The following is a 23,897-nucleotide window of genomic DNA, read 5'->3' as shown; positions in this document are numbered from 1 at the left end:
CGAGGTTAGTGGGTGACGAAAGATCTCAGTGGGAGATCTAGTAATTCGCGCTCAACGTGATCGAAATCCACATAACGTCCATCAGACCACGACTAGCGGACGACGCTATTGGTGATGGCTGTTCTAGCAGGTAGTCCACAATCAAGTCACTCTTTATATGGAACGTTCGAGTGCTCGAACGACAGTCATGGGCAAAGGAATTTCGAGCTTGTGAAATACGGCCTTCGCAATCTCGCAAGTTATCACGCTGCTTTCAAGTCGTTCGTCTCGTTCATTTCGTTTCATTTCCAAACCGAGTGATACAATTGAAAGTGGTACAGCTGCAAAGAGCAGGTGGGTGAGTACAGGACGAGGTGAGGTTCAAGGTCAAGAGTGTCTGTATCCGTCGTCGAACGACGAATAGTGCGCTTCCGGGTTCACGCGCAAGTCATCGGTGTCCATGCGCTCGTTCTGCTGAGAATCGGGTCCATCCGGGTACAGTGAGCCTCGACCGGTTGCATAGTCGACAGCCGCGACTCCGGTGTGGGGATGGAAAGTCGCGCGGGGTGCAGGAGACTGGTAATAGCGGAACATGGTGGGCGGTGGCGGCAGCGCGGAATTGGGCATTCCGGCCAGATTGATCGCAGGCGATATTGTCGAAGAGGACTGAAGATGAGGCAGTAGGTGATGCGGGTTCGAGGCAGATTCGTCGAGTGAGCTTGGAGCGTAGAACGAAGGTGCCGATGCCGCGCTCGTCGTCGGCGAGAGTTGCAGCGACCCAGACGAGACGATCGGGGAATCCTCTGCAGAGTGACTGCGATGGCCCCGTTCAAGGGTCGGTCGAGTGGACTGTAAGCGAGCGCGGGTAGCGATGTGACTCTCGGAACGAGCAGAGGGCTTGAGAGTAGGTCGGTTCGCCTTGCGACGAGACTTGATGATCTCGGAGTCGCTCCCGGGACTTGCCGCGCGCGAGTTGAGCGCCGACTCCGATTCCGACGCCGGCCATTCTTGACGAAAGGGCAGGGTTACGTCGTCCGGGCTGTACCGTGCCGTCCTCGCTCGTTTCGCTCTGTACCTTGTGGATGACGCGGCTGCAGAGCTCCCGATCTGCTCGAGAAGGAAGTCGACGATCGAAGTGCCTTGGCGCGCAATGGACTGTTGCGGCAGAGAGCCTTTCTGTCAGCGTACGCCTACTACGAAGAGTCCGAGCGCCTATCGCCGGAAAATCCCGCGACGTACAGAGTACCTCGATTGCCGTTCAAGCGTGGCCGACGCTGACTGGAGAAGCGCCAGAATGCTTTGAGAGTCGGCTTCGTCGGGCGATTGCAGCAGATCGATCCCGAGGACTACCGCCGAAGACAAGATCCTCGCTGTCAAGCTATGGCGTGCATTCGTTGGCTTAGCAAAGCTGAATATGGACGCGCGAAGCATGGCAGGCTCACCTCGAGACAATCCGGCTGCACACCGAGTCGAACGCGATCGAGAGGACCCGTTTCGCGTGCTTGACAGCGCGCTCCCGGGAATGGTGATATGTACCATCACTGGCAGCGAGAACTACAGTCTTGCGTGTTAGTTTCCTCGTCTGCTTTGACGTGGTCGAGCTAGCTTCGAGGGAGCTCACCAAGGAACGGTCGATTCAGTCGGACGATCTCCGCGGAGATGGCAATGTGGATGAGTGCGGCCTTGAGATCGGTCTGATGCTGAGATTGTGAAGTGAAGTACGCTTGCTGATCGTCATTGAAGTGGAGACGGTAAGGTTCGGGCAAGCTCTTCTCAAAGTTGGACAGTTCGGCGTCGAGTGCGAGAACCTGATCGTAACGACATCCGAGAACTGAGAAAGCTTCGTCCGACTGTACAGGGAAATAACAATCAGCATGGACGATAGCCAGATACCTCTGCGAACCTACAATCTTCTTCGCAAGGAATGCGAGCTTTGCATGACACTAGCGCAAGTTGGTATGGGGTTCAGCTTCGAGTCAAGTCAGGACCGCTGTTCACCCGACTCACAATCGATGAGGTCATCGAGGTCTCTTGAAAGGGCCCCTGGCTATTGTTGATTCTCGCTCGCGTCCTCGCACGGACTGCGTATTCGTCCATTTCGAGTTCATCATGAAAGCAGTCGAGAGGGAAATGACAGTCGATTCTGCGCAAGTCGAATTGAGACCAAATGCGCGAATCATCCTTTGCGTAGCCGGCTTAAGGTCAGCTTTGCACCTGTCCCAAGGAGCTTCGGCGGCTGAAACTCACTGTAGTCATAGACGAGCAGAGCGAGAAAAGAGACCAGAAGAGTCGACGTCGCTTCTGGCATACCGGGAACGAGGCTTTTCTGGGGTTGCTGCGATTTGGGTCTCGATGCAGTTCAAGGGCGAAAGCCGCATGTACGACCGAAGACATGAGAGTGACACCACTCGCGTAGGCTTGGCCGCCATCCGAATCTGAGGAGACCTGCATGTGTCGTGCAGCGGGTGACATATGTGAGACTCGCACAATTGGCTGCGGTTATCGGAGAACTCACAATACGCAAAGAGGCGATGAGCAGCGCCGCCCTGATTGTGTCTGTTGTCGCGCGCTCGGGAAACTGGACAGATCGAGCGACTGTCAGCAGTCGAACTGATGTACGTGAGGGCGAGACTTACTGCAGATTGCGCCAAGGCGGTTGAAGCGACTCTAAGCCATCTGTCCAAGAGTGCTTTTCGATCCCCAAAGATCGAGAGCTTTTGACATTCTGCCGGAGACATCCGAGAGAGTCCAGCAGCCGCCACAGCAACAACGTAAGCGGTCTCGATCGGGTTGATTTGCGTATTGTCGTCGATCGCATGCCGCAGAGACTCATGCTGACGTTCGATGGATGAATGGTCGACAATTGCAACGAGCGACTCGACAGAGTTCAAGAAGAACCTCGTGGTCCCTTCGATTTCGGCGCGGGATGGCAGCGATTCGAGCAGGGCAAGATTTGGGCTGGAGCTCGCTGGTGCGGGCAAAGGCACGTTTCGAGCAGGAAGGAGCACGCTCGACGATGGAGACGCCTCGGAAGATGAGGTTGAGGGCGTCACGAGCTTGCGAGCGCCGATTTGAGCATGCCCGTTGCGGGCTCTGCAGAACTCCCGAGCGTCTTCAACAAACGCGATGCCACTGCGACCCGTCGGAGAGAACGCCTGCTCGCCAGTCTGTTGATGCGGCAGAACACCATCGAAAGCGAGCTCGACAAGCGCCTGGGGCAAATCTTGCGCGAGTAGATCGAATACTGGTTGCGACTCGATGGATCCGTCCTCTGAATCGGTGGGTTGACGCAAACCGAGCCCAAACTTCTTTGAGCTCGGAGCACCGATCAAGTCGACGAGCGTTTGAAGGCGGTCAATCTAAGTGCGCAGCAAAGCGGACCTTCAGTTTTAGCGATCTGAGCGGGCGTTCCCAGGAATGCGAGACATACCTGGACCTGCAGGTCCTTGGACCCGCGGTGCTCATGCTCATCTTTGACATAGAGAGGGGTGGCATCTCTGTAAGTCAAGCCCGGGTGAGCCTGGGGAGAGTGCATGGGGATAAGTGCGGAAAAAGAACAGAGCCTCACCCTTCCCAAACACACTCGGTTCCTTTGGCGATGCACGAGGCGCACGGGAGGGATCGATCACACTTGAGCTTCTTCTTGCGACATGGTGTGCAGCTAGCCGGAGAACGTTTTCGAGGAGGGAGAGGAGTAATCGTCGGTACGCGAGGGCTCACTTTCTTCTTTTTGTCGGCGGCGAGCGAGATTTTTCGAGAGCGTGGGGAAGTCGAGGTTGAAGACACGGTCTCTGTCACGGCAGAGTGGGGTTGTGCAGAGTCTGTCCAGCCTTCCGGATGTCCAACCAGGCCTGCCGAGACGGAGATCGTGAGATCTGGTCGCGCAGGGTGCGGGTCGGGTAACATATAGTCGTACTGGCTCTGCGGCTCCGGATATTGTCCTTGGGACCCGAGAGATGCACTGTTGTAGGACGGGAAGGATGTCGTCACCGGGGAAGGGATAAAGTTCATGTTGAGGTCGTGCGGTGTTCCGCGGGAATGCGGATGAGATTGCGAGCGGGCATGAGAGTGGAAGGGAGGCACCTCGTGATGGTACAGAGCAGTTGGAGAGATGGTCTGAGGCTGAAGAGACTGAGTCAAGCTTGAATGCAGGCTAGGAGAAGGCATCGGTCGCTGCGCGATATCCGGTGAGGATTGGACGGAATGATTGGAATGGGCGCCATCCGCCTGGAGGCCAGTGTCATACGCTAGGCCCGGGTCGTGGATGCGCGAATCATACGGCGTGAATTGAAGGGACTGCGACGCTCCTCTTCGCCTTCGCGTTGGCGGATAGCTGGACAGCGTCGGAGGTTCCCTTTCGCGAGGCTGATCCCGATCAGACTGGTGGAACTGGTTCGATGCCATAGAAGCGAGAGACGGTAAAAGGAACCGGACGAGTCTTTGGCTGTCGGACGAGAGTGGACGAGCGGACGGAAGGACGAACAAGCGAGAGCCGGCTGGGCCTCACCCCTCGTTGCGGGGGTCGACTCTGGAGGACGTTCGCAGCTCAGCGTCAGCAGCTGATCTGCACCTCTCGAAGGGCAAACCGATTCGGAGACACACCAGGAAACCGGATCTACGAAATCTCGGAGTACGGATTCCGAGCTGACCAAGGTTGATCACTCGCGTGCAGCGTCGCTTGTGCCGATCCTCGCCGTGGAGACTCGGTTGTCGAGGTGGCAAGCGAATATCGGGCGTCGTCAGAGTGACGCAACAGCAGAAAGGAGCGAGACGAGTAACTACGAGTGAGCGCTCGCTCGAATCAGAGTTCGTATCCGGCAAAAAAAACCTTCGCATCCTACCCCGGAAGCTCGGAACCTGCAAGTGTCCGAACCAGAGGTCACGGAAGGCGTGTCGGGCGAGACCTGTAATTCCACTCAAAGATATCGGCAGGCGCGAAATCCCTGCAATTACAGGGACTTCAGGGCGCACTTCCTGAGAAGTCGTCATGGATTTCTCGATCACTTTTTTTTCCCTGTCGATGAGTGAAACTTGGGCGAACGTGGAACCGCAGCCGGTTCCGTATCAACACGTGCGCACTCGCTCGCGCTACACTTCCGCAGAAAAAGCAAACGAATGTCCCGGCATCATCAAAGGTCGTTGACAGGTTACTTACCTACGACTTGGGACACTGACTGCGCTCGGAGAATATTCGCGAGTCGACTTGGGGGCAGCGAAAGGAATCTTCAAACTTTGCCGAACGAATCTCCGAAACGAAAAAGAATAACCTTATTTCGGCAGGCGTGTCGTGGCAACAATTTGATTCGATAAAGTGATAAGGTAGACGCATTGTGCCTGTCGGAAACCGTCGATCATTTCATATAGCTCAAAGGGTGCAGCTCGCCGTGAGCATCATTCATCCTTGAAAATCGGGTAAGATTTTTGACCGTATCATCGACCTGTCAGGGAGAGCAGTTTTCCCTTGCTATGTGCCAGAGTCATGTGAGAAACAGAATGACGGCACGCTCTTCGATCTGCGCGCGTGGTGGTCCTGCGCCTGGTTCATCAAGGGCGCACAGAGAGGTTCAGTAACGCCTGAAAACTATGTCGACTAGCTGAAACATTGATTGTTAGCGGAGCAAGCGGCTGAAGCTTGTAACTCTCACGCGACTGTGCACATTGGGACTCCTTGGGACCGCGGAAAGGAACGAGATGCCGAACCGCGGCCTACAGGGGACAGCGAGTTTCAGCGAAGGTAACCCCATGATCATGATCATTTTACATATTTGCGAGAGAATCTAGTTGAGAAACCAAACGCTGCCTGTCATTCATGATCGCGAGAGTCAGTACCTGTACCTCCGAATCAGAGAGGTAGAGAGGGTAGATGGGGGCGGCGGAGTCTGGGAAGGGGTCCGGGAGGGGATACGGCCGCCTCGCCCATCGATCGTGCACGATTGAATGCACGGGTCCGATCGGCACCAAAAAAAACCCTCTCGCGAGTGACCCGAAATTCCGCCGGTCCAAGGTATCCGTCAAGCTGCGCTCATCACAGATCGTTCGCGAGCGACACAGGGACCCGTGCAGGCACGCATAGGAAATTTTTGAATAGACGCGACTTGCCATTCAAGTAAGAAGCGAGCGATAGCCACGCGCAGTAGGGAACGAGAAGGTATGCGGTTCGAGGATCGACCTTGTACGCTTCGTAGGTCAACGCGAACGTGGTGCTTGTCAGGAGTCCAATGTCGAGGAATGCGAGTCCGACCTGCTTGAACCCGAAGAACAGCTAGTGATATCTACAATATCAGCGCCGGCTCAGCTAGCGCTCGATGGGACGTGCTTACAGGTGTCCAAGCTTGGTTCAGGGCAAACTGCAACCAGTACAGCTTGAATGCGTGATCGGCCGCAGCTTTGAGTGGCGAGCCGGGAAGCGCCGCGTCGTGCTTCTTGACGAGCAAGTGCGAAGCGAGACCCTAGGTACAGATCATATCAGCAAAGTCAATACGCGTTGCTTCGCATAGCGAGCAGCAACTTACCATGGCCACGTAAAGCGCAGTCCAGCAGACGGGGAATGCCCAGCGCGGCGGCTCGATGGCGGGACGTCGCAGTGTCGGGTACCAAGTGTTGACGGAAGTCTTCGTGATTCTGCCGTTGAGCATACCGAACACGAGCGGAATTCCCACCTACAACCGACAACATCATCAGTCTGTCTTGTCTGCCTGGTGGCGAGGAAGGCTTACCGCTACTGCTGGCGTGCGAGCAATGTCGTAGAACAAGGAAGGTAGCTGAATCGGCATTGTTCTTGAGTGTGCGACCTGCTATACACCAGATGACCCTCAGGGAAAGGTCAGCGAGTCGAACAAGGCACGCTCAGGGACCTGTCGAGCATATTGTCGCTTGTTGCAGCTTGAGACGACCGATGGTTGAACACCGCGTACGGTCCGCGCTGCACCAGCATAACAATGTCTTTGGGGACCTTCCTTCGTGATCAAGACTCGCTCAGAGAGTGTCCGAGTGCTGCGAGTGTGAGCAGCGAGCGAGCAGTTGAATGATGACGAAATATTTTGCCGATGGAGCTGGCAAAAGATCTTCGAGCGAGTCCCTCGCACGTCGGCGGTAAGGAGCCTGTAGCGAGGATTCTTCATGTCAAACTTTGACTTACGAGGGAGGGGTTGCGGGGAGAGAGAGAGAGTCGAGGGAGATCGCGCGTGCGTCGCGAATGTCCGTCCGGACTCCGGCCTCGGCACAAAATTCGGGTCTCACGTGCAAAAAGTACTCCTGGTCGCTGAAGCTTTTTATTTGTGCAGTCCGCGCTCTCTCGATCACTTTGTGAAACACGAGATACTAGTGACAAGTCGTAAGGGGATTACGTTCTAAGATATAGGTTAAGGAAGCGCTTTGTAGGATCAACGACACGGAACTCGGTGCTCAGATCCACCCCTCGAGTCGTCGCTCCTGCATGATCGACTCTTTCCTCCTTCTCAGACCTTTGACTTCGACGGGTTGTCGGGACGAAGTGGACATCTCGAGAGCACGGACCCATCGTTGACGTTCAAGCTCGCAAGCTCGGACGAGCGGTACGATGTCGAGCCACCTAGCTTCTTTCTCGACCGTGCGCAGCGCCGCGATCTGCACGAACGCGAGCGACGGCTGAGTAACCAGGATCGCGAGAGTGGTCGCATCGGGTTCCTTGGCGGCGCGATGGGGATTCGACGGCACGAAGAGGTGAGGAGGAAGTGCTCCGTCTCGGAGGAACGCAAACACGACAGAGTACGTCGACCCGAACCCAGACGGAAGTACCGTGTCGGTTCGATCGAGGAAAATGCTGATTCGTGCGACGTTCGTCGAGGTCCTCTTTGACGAGTAAGCAGAATCGGTCGCGGCGGTTGACTCACTGCTCGTCAAGCTCGGCGTGGCTTCGCTGAGATCGGCAGAAGGGAAGACCTCAGAAAAATGATGGTTCGACTTCTCCGCTCGAGCCGCGAATCCGGGATCGACATTGTTTGGCGGGGTGATTTCGGACAGCGAGGTACCGGGGAGCGAGAAGTTCCGCTGTGCCTCGCCATTCTCCGGGGATCGAGAAGATGTCGAATTTGAGCTGAAGCGGCGCGTCTGTGGGCAAATTGATTCGAAGGCTTGGTCGCGCAGAACCTCGAAGAATGGTTCGAGCGTAACGTCGAGTGGGAATTTGCTCTCAAGGGAGCCAGTCGAGAGATGAAGGCGCTTGGCCAACGCACGTCGAGCTGCGAGCTCGTTCGGCGAAGGGACTGTGTCGTGGTACGAGAATGATCGAGATGACGAAGGTAGCGACATTTTGCGAGAGACGCCTTGACGAGCCACGGGAGTGAGCGGGGACGAGGGTGAGCTCGAGACGATGGATGGATGGACTGAGAGATGCTTGAACTGCAGGTGAGGAGATGGCACGACGTGGACTTGTCGAGAAGCTGGCAGCGGATCCAATTCGAGTCCGAGCGGTGGAGGCGGAAGAGCGAAAGTCGGCATCGGAAAGAAAGATTGGGGTTCGAGCGGATCGCCAGGAGACGAGCAGTCATGTTGCAGCGTAGCAAGGTCGGGATCGATATCGGTACCAGCGTTGTTACAACGCATGAACGGAAAGGGAGATGAACTCGGAGATGTTCCATGACCCGACGCAGACTTTGTGCTATTCGGTACCATCGGACGCGAGTAGCTCGACCCCTTGTCGAGGAGGGCGCAGTCTGCTGCGCTATGATCGGTCGGAGCTCCCGCAATGAAGTCGCCAAGCTTGTTGCCGACTAGGTTTCGGCCGGTCGTGGTATGAATTGTACCACCGACATCGATGGTGACGAGCAGCTCATCGAACTCGCGCGAGGCAACATCGACTCTCGAAGGACCGGAAAGGAGGAGCGCCTTGAACGGCGCAAGCGGGGAGTGTTCCGCCTCGAGCGATTGTTTTGCAATCGGTCGCATTTGGGGAAACAGAGGCGGGATCGAGATTGATGGAGGCGAGTTTGGTCTCAGAGTAGGCTTGGAGTGTTTGCCCTGAGGAAAAGGCGTCGGCGTGGGCGCGCCAGCTTGGCGAGTGGCGACTGGTTTGGTCAATGCGCCCTTCGAATCAGACCTCGGAGGAACTTCGATGAGCCTGTGATTCTTGTTCGAGGCGGCTGACGCGAAACGATCGACGGTAGGGCGAGGTGGCGAGACGAGCTTGATCGGTCGGCCAGGAATCGCAGAATGGGCACTACCGGCGCTCTCCGCACGCGCGTGTTTTCCAGCGTTCGCCTTCCTCGCGATGAGCTCGGCCACTTCCTTCGCGACTTCCGCGAGCTTGTCCATGCCGAGTGCGATGTGCCCGCCCGCTCTGGGTTCGACCGGTGCGTCGAGGCATGTCCGTCCAAGTTCCTCCGGCAGCGCATCGAGGGACTTGCGGCCCCACGGATCGATCGCTGAGTCGTATATTTTGGGCGAAGCAAAGCTGAGGAAGGACTCGCTCGCTCTCGGCGAGGGTTTCGATCGGGTTGAGCAAGTGCGCTCGAGCACCGGACTTTGCGGTGCAGAGTGCGAGGTGGTTGACGCAGAGGGGGAGAAGAAGCGCTGAAGCGGATTTGCACCGGGTGGAGATTTTGCGGCTGCGAGAGTCTCGGCAGAGAAGCGTGAACGAAGGTCATGCGCTGGAGGTGGCGAAGGAGGCGTAGGCGGAGGAGGGTGCGGGAATCGCAGGGCCGACTTGAGGTGGGCCATCTGCATCTGCATCTCCAGCTGAAATAGATGACACAGTAAGCTTTAACCGTACGGAACCAGCGCATCAGCGAGTCTTGGATTCTTACAACTCGCGAATTGGCTCGAGTCTTCTGGAGGACGAGAGAGGAGCGACGCGACGATCTCGTTCAGTGATCAAAATTGACACAAGCTACCTTGTTCTCGAGTTGAGCACACAAAGGGGCGAGAGTCAGTGCGCAGAGTCCTCCTGCGCTCGCACAAGCGGGTTGAGCCCAAGTCGAGACAAAGGGAACTCGGGCTGTCCGAGCAGAAGTCTCGATCACAAGCCGCCAGAGCAAAACATGCGCCGTCACGACACCAAGTACAGATAGGGAGAGGTCGATCGTGGAGAAACAGTGTAAAGAAGCAACTCTTGCGCATAGCCCCGGCTTTCGGAAGATAGCAGGCAGAGCTCAATCCAATATGGAGACACACGAGCACCCCAGGGCGTGAGGCAGGTACAGCGAGGAAGCGAGACCTGGTCGGAACGAGGTTGAACGAATTGGCGTTGACGGCGGCACCGTGTTTGTTCCTCCACCCTCTCATCTCTCTGGTCCCATCGTAGATACGTGGACTCGTAGAGACCTTTTCTTGACCCTTCAGACCTCGGTGAGTGCCATGTCGTCGAGCACAGCCAGCTCTGCCACACGCGTGGCGCGAATGAGACGCGTGTTGCTCTGGCACCCCCTTCGTAGTCTAGTTCACCAGTGTTGACGCCTTCGTTCTGCACGCAGACTTTATCCTCTTCTATTTCGCCCACTCTCGCTGCGAACCATGCGTGGTGAGTCGCAGACGGATCGCGAGAAGGGGGTCGACGCGCTTGCGAGCGCCGACACTCTCTCGCTCGTTCTGCCTCTTGAACGCGTCCAGCGGACTGACGCGCATGCCTATCGACAGAAATCATCTCCGTCTCGGTCGGACAGGCCGGTGTCCAAATCGGAAACGCGTGCGTCGTTTCCTCGAGTCTCGCACCTGCTCGCGTTGGCACCAGCTGATTCGCCTCGTCTTCGGGTCGTTCAGCTGCTGGGAGCTTTACTGCCTCGAGCACGGCCTCGGTCCCGACGGTCGCATCATCAACGAGGACCCCGAGAAGCAGAACTCGCAAGGTGGATTCTCGACCTTCTTCTCCGAGACTGGCTCGGGCAAGTACGTGCCCCGCTCGATCTACGTCGACCTCGAACCCTCGGTTGTCGACGAGGTCCGCACTGGCGAGTACCGCCAGCTGTTCCACCCCGAGACCCTCATCAACGGCAAGGAGGACGCCGCAAACAACTACGCGCGTGGTCACTACACCGTTGGCAAGGAGCTCATCGACACCACCTGCGACCGCATCCGCAAGCTCGCCGACAACTGCGAGGGTCTCCAAGGATTCTTCGTCTTCCACTCGTTCGGTGGAGGAACGGGTTCCGGTTTCGGTGCCCTCCTCCTCGAGAAGCTCTCTGGCGACTACGGCAAGAAGTCGAAGCTCGAGTTCTCGGTCTACCCCGCCCCATCGCTCTCGTCCTCTGTCGTCGAGCCGTACAACTCGATCCTCACGACCCACACCACCTTGGAGCACGTCGACTGCTCGTTCATGGTTGACAACGAGGGTGAGCTTTACAATGTCGATCTCGCGTGCTTTGCGATACTGATGTGGCGGGAGACTTTTACAGCCATCTACGACATTTGCCGCAAGAACCTCGGCATCCAGTCTCCTGGATTCAAGAACCTCAACCGAATCATCGCCCAAGTCGTCTCGTCGATCACCGCCTCGCTTCGATTCGATGGTTCGCTCAACGTTGACTTGAACGAGTTCCAAGGTACGCTTTGCAACATGTCTGGGACTTGGCTTCTTCTGACGAGACTAACGTCTTGCGTTGCACAGTCAACTTGGTTCCTTTCCCCCGTATCCACTTCCCCCTCGCTACCTACGCCCCCATCATCTCGGCGAGCAAGGCTTCGCACGAGGCCAACTCGGTCTCCGAGCTCACTCACTCGTGCTTCGAGCCCAACAACCAGATGTACGTCGTGCCAATTATGACTCATGTTTCCCATGCCAGTCGCTGACTTTGTGATCCTGTTCGCGCGCCCTACAGGGTCAAGTGCGACCCCCGTCAAGGCAAGTACATGGCTTGCGCCTTGCTCTACCGTGGAGACGTCGTCCCCAAGGACGTCAACTCGGCCGTTGCCCAGATCAAGACCAAGCGCACGATTCAATTCGTCGACTGGTGCCCTACCGGTTTCAAGCTCGGTATCTGTAACGAGCCCCCCGCGAACGTTCCCGGAGGTGATCTCGCCAAGGTGTCTCGCTCGCTCTGCATGCTCTCCAACACGACTGCGATCGCCACTGCCTGGTCGCGCCTCGACCGCAAGTTCGACTTGCTCTACTCGAAGCGCGCTTTCGTTCACTGGGTAAGTCTACGGTTGCCTGCCAGTTCAAAGGACATAAAAGCTGATGCCATATTGCCCGTTATGCGTCTAGTTCGTCGGAGAGGGTAAATTATCATTTTCGCATTCTTTCCAGAAAACGAGGGATGCTGACCTCGCCTTTGCTATCCAGGTATGGAAGAGGGAGAGTTCTCCGAGGCTCGCGAGGACCTTGCCGCTCTCGAGAAGGATTACGAGGAGGTCGCTGCCGAAGTCGTGAGTTGCTCCTGTTCATGCAGGACCCACTTTTCACTTGCTTACGTTTCTTCTCATTCGCTCTGCAGGGAGACGAGGAGGAGATCGCCGAGTACTAAGCGGTCGTGGCAATTCGAGGAGGAAGCGCACACAGGGTCCGATTCACTTCGCTTTCACTCTGAGCGTGCCTTTCAGAAGATTGTCTTGGCTTGTCATTCCTATGCTCTCTGTATCGTTCAGTACTGCCGTATTCGCTCGAAGGAGTACGCGAAAGTCTTCCCCTTCCCGCTGTCCCTTCGTATCGTAAACAAAATTCCTTTACATCTCCTGCGACTGGCCAGCAATCCGTCGAGAGCTTCTCGATTGATCATGCTCCTAGGGAGGACTGGCCGAGTTTCGCAGCAGACGGGTGCACACTTGAGCGTCGTCCAATCGTGCATCGTCGATGCGCAAGAGCTTCGTTCTCGATCAAACGTGCAACGGTGACCTGTCCGGATCTCTGGCATGCTTTGGGGGGAGGAAGAAACGGACGACGCTTGGAGCGGGCGTCCGACCGAACAGCTGTCTTCTCGGGACCGAAAAGAACCTCTGAGGAATCGGATTTGATGTCTTTTGTTATTCGCAGCTTGCACGATCAAACTCTCTCTCAATTCTTCCTTTCGCGGTCGCGGGGCTAATCTGTACCCCGCTACCACGGCTCGTAAGTGTTTGGTCCTGCCTACAGAGGAAGCAAGGGAGTCGAGAAAGGCCTCGCCAGTCCGACGTATATTCGAGCTCGAAGACGATTTCTGATCTGATCAGCTGTTTCTTTGGAGTCGTACCGACGGACGGGGATACGACCGACTGAAAGCTGGTGCACTGGAGCCGAATCAGCGGACAAGCATTTCGCCGACACGAGCTCGAACGTGCTCTCATGCTTTCATACTCGCATCGTGGTGTTTTTTTCAGGGGTCAGCGTGTATCTGAGTCGGCCTCGCAAAGTAACGGGAAGTTGATGCCGTAGCGGTCAATCAGAATCGTTCAGAACATCTCAAGTCGGACGATCGCCGATCAACGAGTGTCACTCGTTACGGCGAGTTGTTTCCGTAACTCCGGTGGCCTTCAAAGAAGCAAACTCAAACCTTGGATGATGCCATGTGTGACCGGTCGAACCGGGTTGGATCTTCCCGAATGTCAAGCCGACAAGTCTGCTCTCGTTTGCTACGAGGACCCCTCTCGTAAAGCTTTTCGGTTATGTAGCGAACACGGGAATCTGACCGTTCAGCTTGAGACTCCGTGAGCAGCCCAACAGTTGCCAACCTTCTCTGTCGTCCCGAATCGGTGGGCTGTACTTGTATCTACATGGTTGCGAAGGAAGACGGAATACCATCCTCCTCGCACAGAAGCGGAGTATGTTGAAGGTCGACTCGTGTTCCCTCCATGATCGTTTCTCAGCAAGTTGAAGCTATAGTCAAGCATTTCCTAGACTATACTCGCGCTGTAACTTTCGATGCAATGTGCCCGATGCTCTCGGAGCGTCTCACGGGCTGAGGGCCGAGCTTGTACAGCTGGGAATTTACCAACCTTGTTTGTTGGGGAGTCAGAGCGGGTACGAATTGCAATGGAGCGAAAATTGGCGGACGGCAGCGGGGTCCTGCGTGGGTACTACAGAAAAAGCGAAAAAGGAACACCTGCAAAGGGAGAAAAAACCGAACATGTACAACAGATAGGGCAGCACACACACGAGACTTGCTTAGTTCATCCTTGCGCCATCAACGCCTCACATCTCGCCGCGACCGATTCCGCCAATTGAAGGGTTTGGCGGATTTGTGCGTCCCAGCGTTTCGTTGCTGGTGCGTGCGCCTGTTCTTCCTTGGCCGTACCTCCCGCTTCGTCCTCCTGATTGTCGATCGCACCAGCAGCCTGTTGTGCGACATTCGAGAATACTCCATCCCGACCCGCGCGGTCGTCCTCTCCTTCAAACGAGATCAAGCGATCGATTTGGTCGATCGTCGCGTACAGTCGCTTCTGTTGAATCATCGTCCTCGCCATCGCTTCTGCCGCACTCGGTCTCATGCCCAACAACCCACCTAGCCCTGCGAACGTAATGTTTGTGTATACTCTCGACGCGGCGAGGACGTTGTGTTCCATCATGGCACGATCCAACACGGTTTCAGGTCCTTTCTTGCCTTCCTCTTCCGGTTCGTCTCGACTCGTGACAATCGGTTGTACAGGTGCAAGTTTCGCAAGTTGGTGCGGAGCCAAGGTAGCACTGAATGCGGCAACTTCGTGAGGCCGGATCACTTGGTCGAGGAACATTTTCGATAGGACCGCGTAGTGGTCGCTCGAGGCCGCGCGCTCGTCTCGGTAGAGTGAGGTGAGAATTCGAGAACGGGTCGGACCTGCTGGAGCAAGAACTGCACAGACGATCGCGGCCGTGCTACCCGAAAAAAGTGAAACCCCGATAAACCCGGCATGAGCTTCTCTGTCTGTAGTAAGCAGTGGAAGCCTAGGTGAAGAAGAGCGTACAGAGCCTGGAGTCGTTCTTCCTCGGCGAGGACCGAGACGTAACTGATCTCGTGGTACTTGCTCGCGGCGTCGGCGAACCTTCTGCTGAAATCAAACATCCTCGCCTGACACAGCTTGAACTGGAGTTGAGTCTCGAGGTCGGTGGCAGAGTGCGCAAGGAGCGAAGCGCGATTGAAGTAGGTGTCGGCCGAGGTCGAGTCCTCTTCTTCCAGGAACAGGCGCACGATGCGAATGTACACTCTGAGCTTGTAATCGTCGGGTCTGTCTCGCCCAGAGTCTGCGTCAGCTTTGAAGCGCACATAGTACCAAATGATACTTTGTTAAGGGAGACACGGACCTTGATCCGGATTCGAGAGGGATTCCGATCAGGACTTTGGCAGCTTCGGGGAACTCTTCGTCCTCCTCGAGCAAGTTGGCATACTTTTCCCTCACGACGCAAACCTGCATGGAGCAAGAGCATATGTTAGTCACGACATTAGGATATTCCGCGACAGGAAGAGGGAGAGATCTAACCTCGGGCTCAAACGAGGTGACTCGTGGTTGCAACTCGTGCAAACTCTGCTTCATGACTTGTTTCTTGACATCGCGATCAGAGATCTCGACGATCTGGTGAACATACTCTTGCAAGACTTGACGTGCGACGATCTGAGGGAAGTCGGCTGCGACCACGGTCGATAGGAATTGGTCGAGGTCTCGAGTGAGCGCAGTCGAGCTCGACAGAGTCTGGGAGAGCAGTGCCGAGTACGCTTGGGACTGGCGACACCGCAGATCAGTCAAGGACACAGTTCGAGCCGAAGAGGTCACGGTACCGGAACCCACCTTGTCCTTCTGGGGCAAGCCGCTGATCCGCCCCAGTTCTCCTTCCATCCTCAATGCGAAGCAGTGTCCGTCAGACTACGGGGTCGGGTTGAGAACGCGAGTGGAGGTTGGCAGCAGTTCGCATCCGGCGGGGGCAACATCCGAGTATCTCATCATTTCCACCTCTCTCGCGCCTTTATTCAGACAGTAAGCTTCAGGCTAAGTACATTTGGGTGTCGTCTGCAATTAAATATCGTAAATAGAAAAAAAGAAAAGAAAAGAAAACCCCGTATGATTTCTATCCTTATGAGATCTCCACGGACCCTGTATTGTCGACGGACGCGCAGTCCGCGAATCAGTGCACTCAGTCGCCAATTTCGATGTTGTGGTCTTTGTTCCTACTGTGCTCATGCTCCCTTGTGCAGCAGCTTTTTTTCTTTCCGCTAGTCATTTGCAAATGCATGTCATCCCACGACTCTACGATTTGCTTGCTTGCGTTGCTGCGATGCTGTCGCAAGCGTTCTTGGTTTTGATTCGGTGGGTGGCACTTCTGAACGGCGCAGATTGGCAAAAGCCTCTGTTCTCCGTTTGTTCTGTGCAAAGCCAAAACCCTCGCAGAGATCAATACTCGGAATCTCCCATCATTCGAATCTCACAGGGGACCACACATACTGCTTTCGAGATGGCGGCTTCGGATAGGAGCTTGTCTTTCCTGTAGATCACATCGGCAATGTTGCAAGCGAGCTCGAACCAATGACTGCTCGAACCGGCTGCGTCCAAAGTCGGAACTCGCAGCGTCAAGATCAGGTGCAGGTCGTCGGTTGGAAGTTTCGGGTTCCTTGGAAATTCCACGAGGCGTACAGATCAGCCCCGGGGAGATCGGGGAGATGATTTGGGTGGAGGATGGACGCTCACGACGAAGCAGGTTCTGCAGCAGGCATGTCACTGAGCACCAAACTCTCGAACGAATCGGACCCCTCTGCTCCGAGCTGGAGGGCATGTTTGAGGCCCGTGACGTGATCGAACAAGAGGGCACTGGTGAGCTCGCCCGATTCGGTCATGGTGACCAACTCCGGCGAGATGGGGAGATTGTCGCTGAGACTCGTCAGAGTCCGCTGAAATAGCTACAGGTTGTAAGGGCATGCACGAGCAGGAGAGAAGAGGGGAGGTAGTTTTCTGACCAGGTCCCAGCGCGAGTCGCGCAAGGGTTTGAGACAGCTCCGTTTCGTAACTGCGAAGCACATCTTGTTCGTCGCACGGGTCCCGACTGGTGCGGCTAGCTTCAGGTCGATGACCTGGTCGTTCCCAAACTCGCGTCAATTCGTGATTGAGGTTGAGTTACACCTTGTTCGAGATCACAACTGACGATTTTGTTGCCATTCGAAACCCAGGTCGGATCCAGAATCGGTCGTGCGATGTGATACAGGCTCGTCAACAAGTCGTATCCTTGCGCGGTGTACTTGATCCATCCCGATTCGATCGCTCTTCTACCGGAAACGTACGAGACGAATTCATCGCCTCCGTCTGGCTTGAACAGTTCGTGCTCTCCAAAACCGACGCCAGCGAACTCTGCGCGCAGACTGCGCTCGTTTGCGGTGAACCATCGTTGCGCCTGTGCGCGATTGCGAGACCGAATCAGGTAGGTCGAGATGAAGTAGAAGACGAAGCCGAAGAGAGCGAGCCGCTCGAGTTGAAGCTCCGCCGGTCGTAGGCGTAGTGGACCAAGCATGTACTCGTGCCCGGTGTAGGCGGCTTTCGAGCCTGGGCTCAGAACTGGAGCAGCTGAGAGAAAGTCGTGTGCATCCGCCTCGCTTAGATCCGGAGCGGGCTGTGGGAGGTCGCCGGGCGAGGGGTCTGCTACATCAACAGTAGTCGGAGGTACACCTGGAGCGGTTCAAGGGCGTCAGACAGGTAGACAGGGATTCGAGATGAATCGGATGAGTGGGGGACACACCGCCCACCAAACGTACCTGGCTCGGCATACACAGTTGAAGGAAGCAGTAGCGCGGTAGCACCGATTCCAACTCCTCGCAATAACATATCGAGTTGAGGTTGAGTGACGTCGCTCAACCGAGAGGCGCGGCGACTTTGCTGAGCTCCTTGCTTCTGGCCAGACTCGTCTAACTGCGATGACTGCTGCAGATACAGATCAAGTTCCACAGCAGCCGGGCCTGCTGGCTAGATCGTACGCCTCGGCACAACTTGTGTACGTGACCGTCAGCGTTTAAAGTCTGCTTCCCCACTTGCAACCTGCTGATGCTGGATCCCGTTCGTGCACAGATGGAAGCTCAAGCATTACATTCCGACCGTTGCCACGACTGCGTTCAGATACTACACGACCCGAGACTTCCACGAGAGTTGGCCGCTCGGCGTCGCCTGTTTTGTCGCGCTCGCCAGATACAGCTCGGAATCGGCCAGGGCTCAACGTGCGCTCAACCCGGATCGACCGATCGACGTCGTTCGCGAGACTCAGAACAATCGCAAGAGGATCGAAGCGATGATTGTCGGCGCTCCACCCAAAAACGGCGCAATCGACGAGGTCGCGTTCACCGTTCATCCTCGACAACTCGGAGGCGTGCTCGAGGATGCCGATCGCACAGAAACCGGTGAGAGGCAAGTCAAGGTATGTCCGCTCTTCAAGACCTTGCGTACTGCTTCGCCGAGTCGAGCTCAGGTCGCTTCGAACAGGCAGAGTGGTCCGTCCATGGCTCGCTCCTTTCCGAGAACGCAGCTCAGACCGAGAAGGTCCTCCTGTACCTACATGGAGGAGCGTATTGTCTCTTGTCGCCCAAGACGCATCGGCCACTGTGCATGCAACTGTCGAAAGCCTTGAACTGCCGCGTCTTCTGTCCGTACTCACGTTATTCACCCTGCTCGTACTTGCGGCACTGACCGCGTATCGTGCATCGACAGCCGTCGACTACAGGCTATCGCCAGAGACCAAGTTTCCCGGAGCACTGCACGACGCCGTCTCGGCTTATTTCCACCTCACTCGAGGTCAGTGCGCATGAGGCCCTTCACCTCCAATTTCACCAGGTCCTGGTCTCTTGACCTTACAAGCTCTTACGTGATGCAGACCTCGGGATCCCAGCCAGCAACATTTACGTCGGTGGCGATTCAGCCGGCGGCAATCTCGCGGTCGCGTTGCTCCTGTACCTTCGAGACTCTGATCTGCCCCGTCTTGCAGGAGGGGTCTTGCTCTCCCCCTGGGTCGATTTCACGTCGTCATTCGAGAGTTGGGACTTGAATGCCTCGTCCGACTACATCGCGATCGACCGTGACGATCCCCTCGTGCCGATGCCCCTCTTTGCCCGTTCCGATCAAGACTTGGTCCACCCGTACGTGTCGCCAAGTATTGTAGGGTCGCTCGAAGGATTGCCACCGTTGATCGTCCTCGCTGGAGGATCCGAGACGTTACGAGACGAGATCACGATGCTAGTACACCGTGCAGCCGCCGACGGAGTCGAGGTCAGACACGAGGTGTACGAAGGCGGGGTGCACGTGTTTGTCGCTGTCATGGAACGAGGGATGGGCAAGAAGGCGATCGAGAACATTGCCACCTGGGCTTCGAACCTCAATTCGACTAGTCAATCTACCATCGACGCGATCGAGAACCGAACGGAGTGGGATCGGATTGGGGACCGGTTGAAGGCAGACTACACCGTAAAACAGGAGAAGGATACGAAAACGACTCGGTCGAACCCAGCTCGACCGGAATCGGAAAGGTTCGTGTACGAAGAGATGGTCGAAGATGCACCTAGAGTCAAATTGAGGGACCAAGCCCATCCGGAAGCGCGCAAAGCACTCGAGGAACTCTCGAAGAACCCTCCTCGGTCAGGGATCACGACCATTGTGAGGACAAGGAAGAACCCGGAATATAATGGAGGAATCCTCGGGAGATTGCATTTGTAGAATATTCTTGGGCGTCGGAGCATGTGTTGTAGACATTGGGAGACTTGTGCGATTATTGCAAGCGAGACAGAGCGAGAGGTAGAGAAAAAGGGCGACAAAGCTTGACTAGTGACAACAACGAAGACACACAGAGTGAGAGAGAGAAAATATTCTGGATCACATGATCGTACAATCTGCCGCTCTCGTCTCTCCCGTCTCATCCGGATCTCCAAACACGACTCGAATCCCTCTCGTGCCTAAATCTGGACCTCCCGATTCATCCTGTCCATCTCCGTCTCCATTTCGATCGAGTTGAGCCATTCTCGCCGCGAGGAGTCGAAGCAATGCGTCCGGCATCGTACTCGCCGAGAAGCCCAGATTCGGGTTCGACCCGTGTCTCGACATGTTCCTCGATTTGATCGTTTCAAACTCGTCGACGAGGTTTCCGTATTCCTTGCGGTCGGCTGCAGGATTTGTCGGTCCAAACAACTTGACAGTCGAATCGATCCCCGACACGGCAAGGATCGGTAATCGAGGATGAGGTTGAACGACATTGACAACTGTATCAACGGGCACCAACAAAACCAAGTTCGAGTCTCTCTCTCTCTCTCGCAAAGTTGCCTAAAGGTTATTCGCTCACCTGAAGAATCTGCTTGAAAGACCGCAACGCATTCTCCTGAATCTCGATCCCAGCAAAAGAAATTGCCATCGTCTGAACCACTGACGACAACTTGGCCTTCGAACGCAAAGTTGACATCTTTGAGGGTTTGAGAGTTGGCGTGCCCGTCGTAGTGCATGATCGGACCGACGATCGGGACCTCTGGATCTGGTTCGGGTGACGGACGAGAGCTTGCTTCGTACGGCGAGAACGTGACTGAAGGCTCTCGTCCCCCGCTCTCATCGTTTTCCTCCGAATCGATTCCGAGTTCGTCATCCGACAAACTTGAAGTGCCCGCTGTCGCTTGCTGTACTGTTGTCGAGATTGCTGGCTCCGATCGAGGACTATCTTGCCTGAGGACCCTTGTTGGCGTTGGATCGAGACCGAGGGGTTCGGGTACGAACCGCTTCCGACTCCTTTCCTGTGGCAATTCGAGCTTGCTCTTTTTTGACCTCTCGACTCGTTCAGAGTCTCCTTGATCGTCTTCGGCCTCAATTTGTTCGTCCTCGTGCCCAAGATCGTGGCGTTGTATGGATTCGTAACTGTCGCCGAGAATGTCGAATCGATAGATTCCTCGTTCAGAGTAGCTGACGATCAAATCGTTCGAGCGTGTCGGGCTCATTTTGACTGCAACGATCGACTCGGAAATCTACGAGGCCCAAGTTGTATCAGGTACAGCACAGAGACAGAGTAGAGTAAAGTGACAAGCGAGGGCGCGCTTTCAACTCACGTAGCCTCGTTCGACACCCATCGGATTGGGTACTCCGAAACGACGAACACATTCAGTGAGGTTGTGTCGTGAGGGTTCGATCGACCAGTCCCGGATCATGGGACCTCTCAACATGCGACGATCATCTGCGGACGATGTTGTCAATGATATTTGCTCCTGTCAAAGTTCTCGAGTGATATGAAGGGAGGGAGAAGGTTGAGAACTCACGCAGATATGCGAACGGACTCTGACCAGCTACTGCAAACAAGTGCGATTCGAGTTTCGACAACGAGAGCGAATACAGCTTCATATCGCCATAGTCTGCGAGTGGCTCGGGACATCCTCGACCTCGCGTGCTGTTGTCTCTGTCGAAAATTCGATGGGGAATCCGAGCTGCAGGTCGACATGCGTGAGGTTGACGCAAGTCATGTTGGCGCACGGTCCCGTCTTCCGAACAGGTGAGAAAAGTCGAAGGCGAATACGGTTCTGTCGAGATGCGCTTGACACGGTCCGTGTGGCACCTGATCACGGAGGTGCACGCTGAATCCGAATGGTGAGACCAGGGCAGGGCGGGACGGCTAAAGCGGCGCCGGCACAGATCTGCAGAAGTGGGAGTCGTCGAGAGAGACGGATTCGACACAAGCGAGAGGTCATATACACGTGCCTGTAGCACAAAGCTCATCAGCGCGAGTCTCGAGAGTGCGGACAGGAAACTGCATCTACAGTGCAATCTGCGCCTGCCGAAAACAAGCGAGTCTCGTCATGAGGGGCCCATTTGACCGAAAAGATGTTCGCGCGATGGCCTGTGTACCTTGAACTCGAGTGAGCGCGGTGAACGCCATCAGTCAGGAGGGACAGTCGTACCCGTATCGATCGTCTCGGTCAAGCCGTAATTAAGCTGAGGACGATACGCCTTGTTCGACCCGCTTCTGGGTGGAACATGACCTGGACTCCAGATGCAGATCCTGGGGTAGGGAAGAGTCCCGGTATGAGTTAGGCGCGAAACTAGCTAGGGAAGTGCTGTGCTTGGGCGCACTTGGTGTCGTCTCCGGCAGTCGCGAGTCTCTCACGCCCTCCTTCTTCCCAATCCATGGCATTGACGCATCCCGTGCTGTGATACGAACAGAGTAGCAAGGTCAGGCCAAAACAAATGAGCATCCAAGTCGACAGGGGGGATCTCACCTTCCGTACGCCCCCGGGATAACTCGATGAGCGCCGTTCGGGTATCGTTCGCTCACATCATCGTCCCCAAGTTCCTGTAGCTCGGTGTAGGCCGACTCGAGCCATGCCGGGGAGCCGAGGATCGAGCTGTAGATCGACCGGGTGCCGACATGCGGGCGGTGCAGACTGAGGCCCGAGAGTCGGCCGTATCGAGAGCTCGAAGACGGATCTATACGGGAGGAAGATCCAAACATGGGAACCGCATAGGACGGGCTGAATGTGAGGCAGCTGAAGAGGCTTCGAAAAGTAACCGAACAATCTGAAGCTCTCTCTTCCGAATGATTAGGTCATATCGGCCCTGATACGACGTTCAAGGTCACAAAGAGCTCTTAAGAGTCTTGACCCGGACAAAGATCGCGCCTCGCACCGCTTTCATTCTCGGCAACGGTCTTCTCGCTCGGGCCACCTCTCATTCTCTCAGACGCATGGCCACGTTCTCGGATGCATCGTTCGATGCCGTAGCCTACTCGGCAAACAGACCGTGCGGATCCGATGTTCTCTCTCTGTCTCGTCTCGATCTGATCCCAAATCCCCACATGCATGTGAATCCGAACGTTTGCTTCTCGCTGCAGAACCTATCCACCCGAGCTGTACACCTTCATAGCAGAACGTACCCGCCCACTTCGAGATGCTGGTCCTACAGTGTGTGTCGATGTCGGATGTGGACCTGGAATCAGCTCGTTCCCCTTTCTCGACCACTTTGACCAAGTGATCGGCATCGAACCGGGACAAGGCATGGTCGAGACTGCACAAGCTCTCCGATCACAGCGGAACGAGGGCGAACAAGCTCGGATTCGATTCGAACAAGGTACGGCCGAACAGTTGAGCAAGATCGTCCGAGCGGATCACAGTGTCGATCTCGTCGTCGCATGTACTTCGGCTCATTGGTTTCAAGATCCTGCCGAGGTCTATCGAGAGATCGCACGCGTCCTCAAACCTTCGGCCTCGTTCTTCTTCTTCGTGAGAGACACTCTCCTGCACTCTCTCTCTCTCTCTTTATCTCCTTGACGAACGAAAGGCTGAGATTCTTCGGAGGGGTAGAGTTACAGTACTTTACATTTCCCTGATCGACCCGAACTCGAAGCGTTGGTCGGGCCCTTGAGTGCCGAGACCTTGGGACCGTTCTGGTCCGAGCCTGGGCACACCATCTCGGAAACTCTCCTCGCACAGTACCCATTGCCGTACGCTTCGAGTTTCCCGAACAGCAAGATCAACGAGAACAATGAATCGGGTAGCGAGGCATTCACGAACGCGTTCGATCCAAAAACGTTCTCACGTTCATTCTCGCTCCTTTCAAACGACGAGTCCCGAATCCCCACCTTGTTGTCCAACGAAGAACACATCGAACACGTCAGAGTCGAACTATCGGATCGAGTCAAGTTGACGAGATGGTGGACTCTCGAACAAGTGAAAAACCTCGTCAATACTTGGTCAGGCAGTCACGATTGGAACCAAGCTCATCTCGGTCGAGATTGTGCCAAAGAGTTTTGTCGTAAACTCGAAGCGGCGGGATGGAGTGATGATGAACACGAGGAGCAAGTCATGTGGGAGATTGGTTGTCTACAAGGGCGAACCCGAGCGTAGTACATAACTCCTCTCTCTCTCTCTCTCTTCTGTTGAAACAACGTGGTGCGTGAACGCAATCGTGACCGGCAAAATTTCGAGAATCAAGGAGAGAAGTACAAATGGATGTGTGGGAGAGAAGGTTTGCGCAACGCGCGCGCGATACGATCGGTGAGGGGGAAAGTTTGAGAGAGCGCGAGGACCAAAAAGAATGAAGAGAGGTAGGTTGATGCAGCTGAAAGTGCATAAAGAGAT

General features: G+C 55.6%; 9 protein-coding genes across 9 annotated transcripts; 3 read left to right on the top strand and 6 right to left on the bottom strand.

Moving 5' to 3' along the window:
- Positions 1–366: 366 nt before the first annotated feature.
- On the bottom strand, positions 367–4,383 carry JCM15063_004532 (uncharacterized protein; the record flags this gene model as incomplete). Its single annotated transcript, XM_076678525.1, has 11 exons — positions 367–1,134; positions 1,219–1,357; positions 1,422–1,533; positions 1,601–1,829; positions 1,887–1,922; positions 1,987–2,160; positions 2,227–2,424; positions 2,495–2,557; positions 2,616–3,338; positions 3,410–3,476; positions 3,548–4,383. 11 exons carry the CDS (start codon positions 4,381–4,383, stop codon positions 367–369), a joined length of 3,345 nt encoding a protein of 1,114 aa, XP_076534269.1.
- Positions 4,384–6,004: 1,621 nt separating this feature from the next.
- Positions 6,005–6,752, bottom strand: JCM15063_004531 (TspO/MBR family protein; the record flags this gene model as incomplete). The annotated part of the gene is made up of 4 exons (XM_076678524.1): positions 6,005–6,241; positions 6,300–6,428; positions 6,492–6,638; positions 6,696–6,752. 4 exons carry the CDS (start codon positions 6,750–6,752, stop codon positions 6,005–6,007), a joined length of 570 nt encoding a protein of 189 aa, XP_076534268.1.
- A 631-nt stretch (positions 6,753–7,383) lies between these two features.
- Positions 7,384–9,675, bottom strand: JCM15063_004530 (uncharacterized protein; the record flags this gene model as incomplete). The annotated part of the gene is made up of 1 exon (XM_076678523.1): positions 7,384–9,675. The coding sequence occupies one exon, from the start codon at positions 9,673–9,675 to the stop codon at positions 7,384–7,386; it is 2,292 nt and encodes a 763-aa protein (XP_076534267.1).
- Positions 9,676–10,467: 792 nt separating this feature from the next.
- JCM15063_004529 (tubulin alpha chain) lies at positions 10,468–12,413 on the top strand (the record flags this gene model as incomplete). The annotated part of the gene is made up of 9 exons (XM_076678522.1): positions 10,468–10,474; positions 10,591–10,639; positions 10,714–11,282; positions 11,346–11,492; positions 11,558–11,693; positions 11,769–12,084; positions 12,155–12,167; positions 12,233–12,315; positions 12,384–12,413. 9 exons carry the CDS (start codon positions 10,468–10,470, stop codon positions 12,411–12,413), a joined length of 1,350 nt encoding a protein of 449 aa, XP_076534266.1.
- A 1,618-nt stretch (positions 12,414–14,031) lies between these two features.
- On the bottom strand, positions 14,032–15,669 carry JCM15063_004528 (uncharacterized protein; the record flags this gene model as incomplete). Its single annotated transcript, XM_076678521.1, has 5 exons — positions 14,032–14,713; positions 14,803–15,063; positions 15,140–15,243; positions 15,316–15,555; positions 15,622–15,669. 5 exons carry the CDS (start codon positions 15,667–15,669, stop codon positions 14,032–14,034), a joined length of 1,335 nt encoding a protein of 444 aa, XP_076534265.1.
- Positions 15,670–16,221: 552 nt separating this feature from the next.
- On the bottom strand, positions 16,222–17,640 carry JCM15063_004527 (CCDC47 family protein; the record flags this gene model as incomplete). Its single annotated transcript, XM_076678520.1, has 5 exons — positions 16,222–16,438; positions 16,516–16,715; positions 16,782–16,895; positions 16,967–17,484; positions 17,571–17,640. 5 exons carry the CDS (start codon positions 17,638–17,640, stop codon positions 16,222–16,224), a joined length of 1,119 nt encoding a protein of 372 aa, XP_076534264.1.
- An 89-nt stretch (positions 17,641–17,729) lies between these two features.
- On the top strand, positions 17,730–19,512 carry JCM15063_004526 (alpha/beta hydrolase; the record flags this gene model as incomplete). The annotated part of the gene is made up of 5 exons (XM_076678519.1): positions 17,730–17,806; positions 17,881–18,223; positions 18,289–18,448; positions 18,514–18,597; positions 18,677–19,512. 5 exons carry the CDS (start codon positions 17,730–17,732, stop codon positions 19,510–19,512), a joined length of 1,500 nt encoding a protein of 499 aa, XP_076534263.1.
- A 156-nt stretch (positions 19,513–19,668) lies between these two features.
- On the bottom strand, positions 19,669–22,273 carry JCM15063_004525 (uncharacterized protein; the record flags this gene model as incomplete). The annotated part of the gene is made up of 8 exons (XM_076678518.1): positions 19,669–20,051; positions 20,132–20,798; positions 20,880–21,004; positions 21,087–21,522; positions 21,582–21,661; positions 21,723–21,823; positions 21,895–21,969; positions 22,041–22,273. The coding sequence occupies 8 exons, from the start codon at positions 22,271–22,273 to the stop codon at positions 19,669–19,671; spliced, it is 2,100 nt and encodes a 699-aa protein (XP_076534262.1).
- A 231-nt stretch (positions 22,274–22,504) lies between these two features.
- Positions 22,505–23,663, top strand: JCM15063_004524 (class I SAM-dependent methyltransferase; the record flags this gene model as incomplete). The annotated part of the gene is made up of 3 exons (XM_076678517.1): positions 22,505–22,560; positions 22,652–23,039; positions 23,121–23,663. The coding sequence occupies 3 exons, from the start codon at positions 22,505–22,507 to the stop codon at positions 23,661–23,663; spliced, it is 987 nt and encodes a 328-aa protein (XP_076534261.1).
- Between the last annotated feature and the right edge of the window lie 234 nt (positions 23,664–23,897).

Source organism: Sporobolomyces koalae (assembly GCF_050403365.1).
Source record: "Sporobolomyces koalae JCM15063 DNA, S_koalae_JCM15063T_v1_ctg15, whole genome shotgun sequence".
In the NCBI taxonomy this organism is placed as follows: domain Eukaryota; kingdom Fungi; phylum Basidiomycota; class Microbotryomycetes; order Sporidiobolales; family Sporidiobolaceae; genus Sporobolomyces; species Sporobolomyces koalae.
The sequence above is the reverse complement of the archived record's forward strand: the minus strand, read 5'-3'. Positions and strand labels throughout refer to the sequence as shown.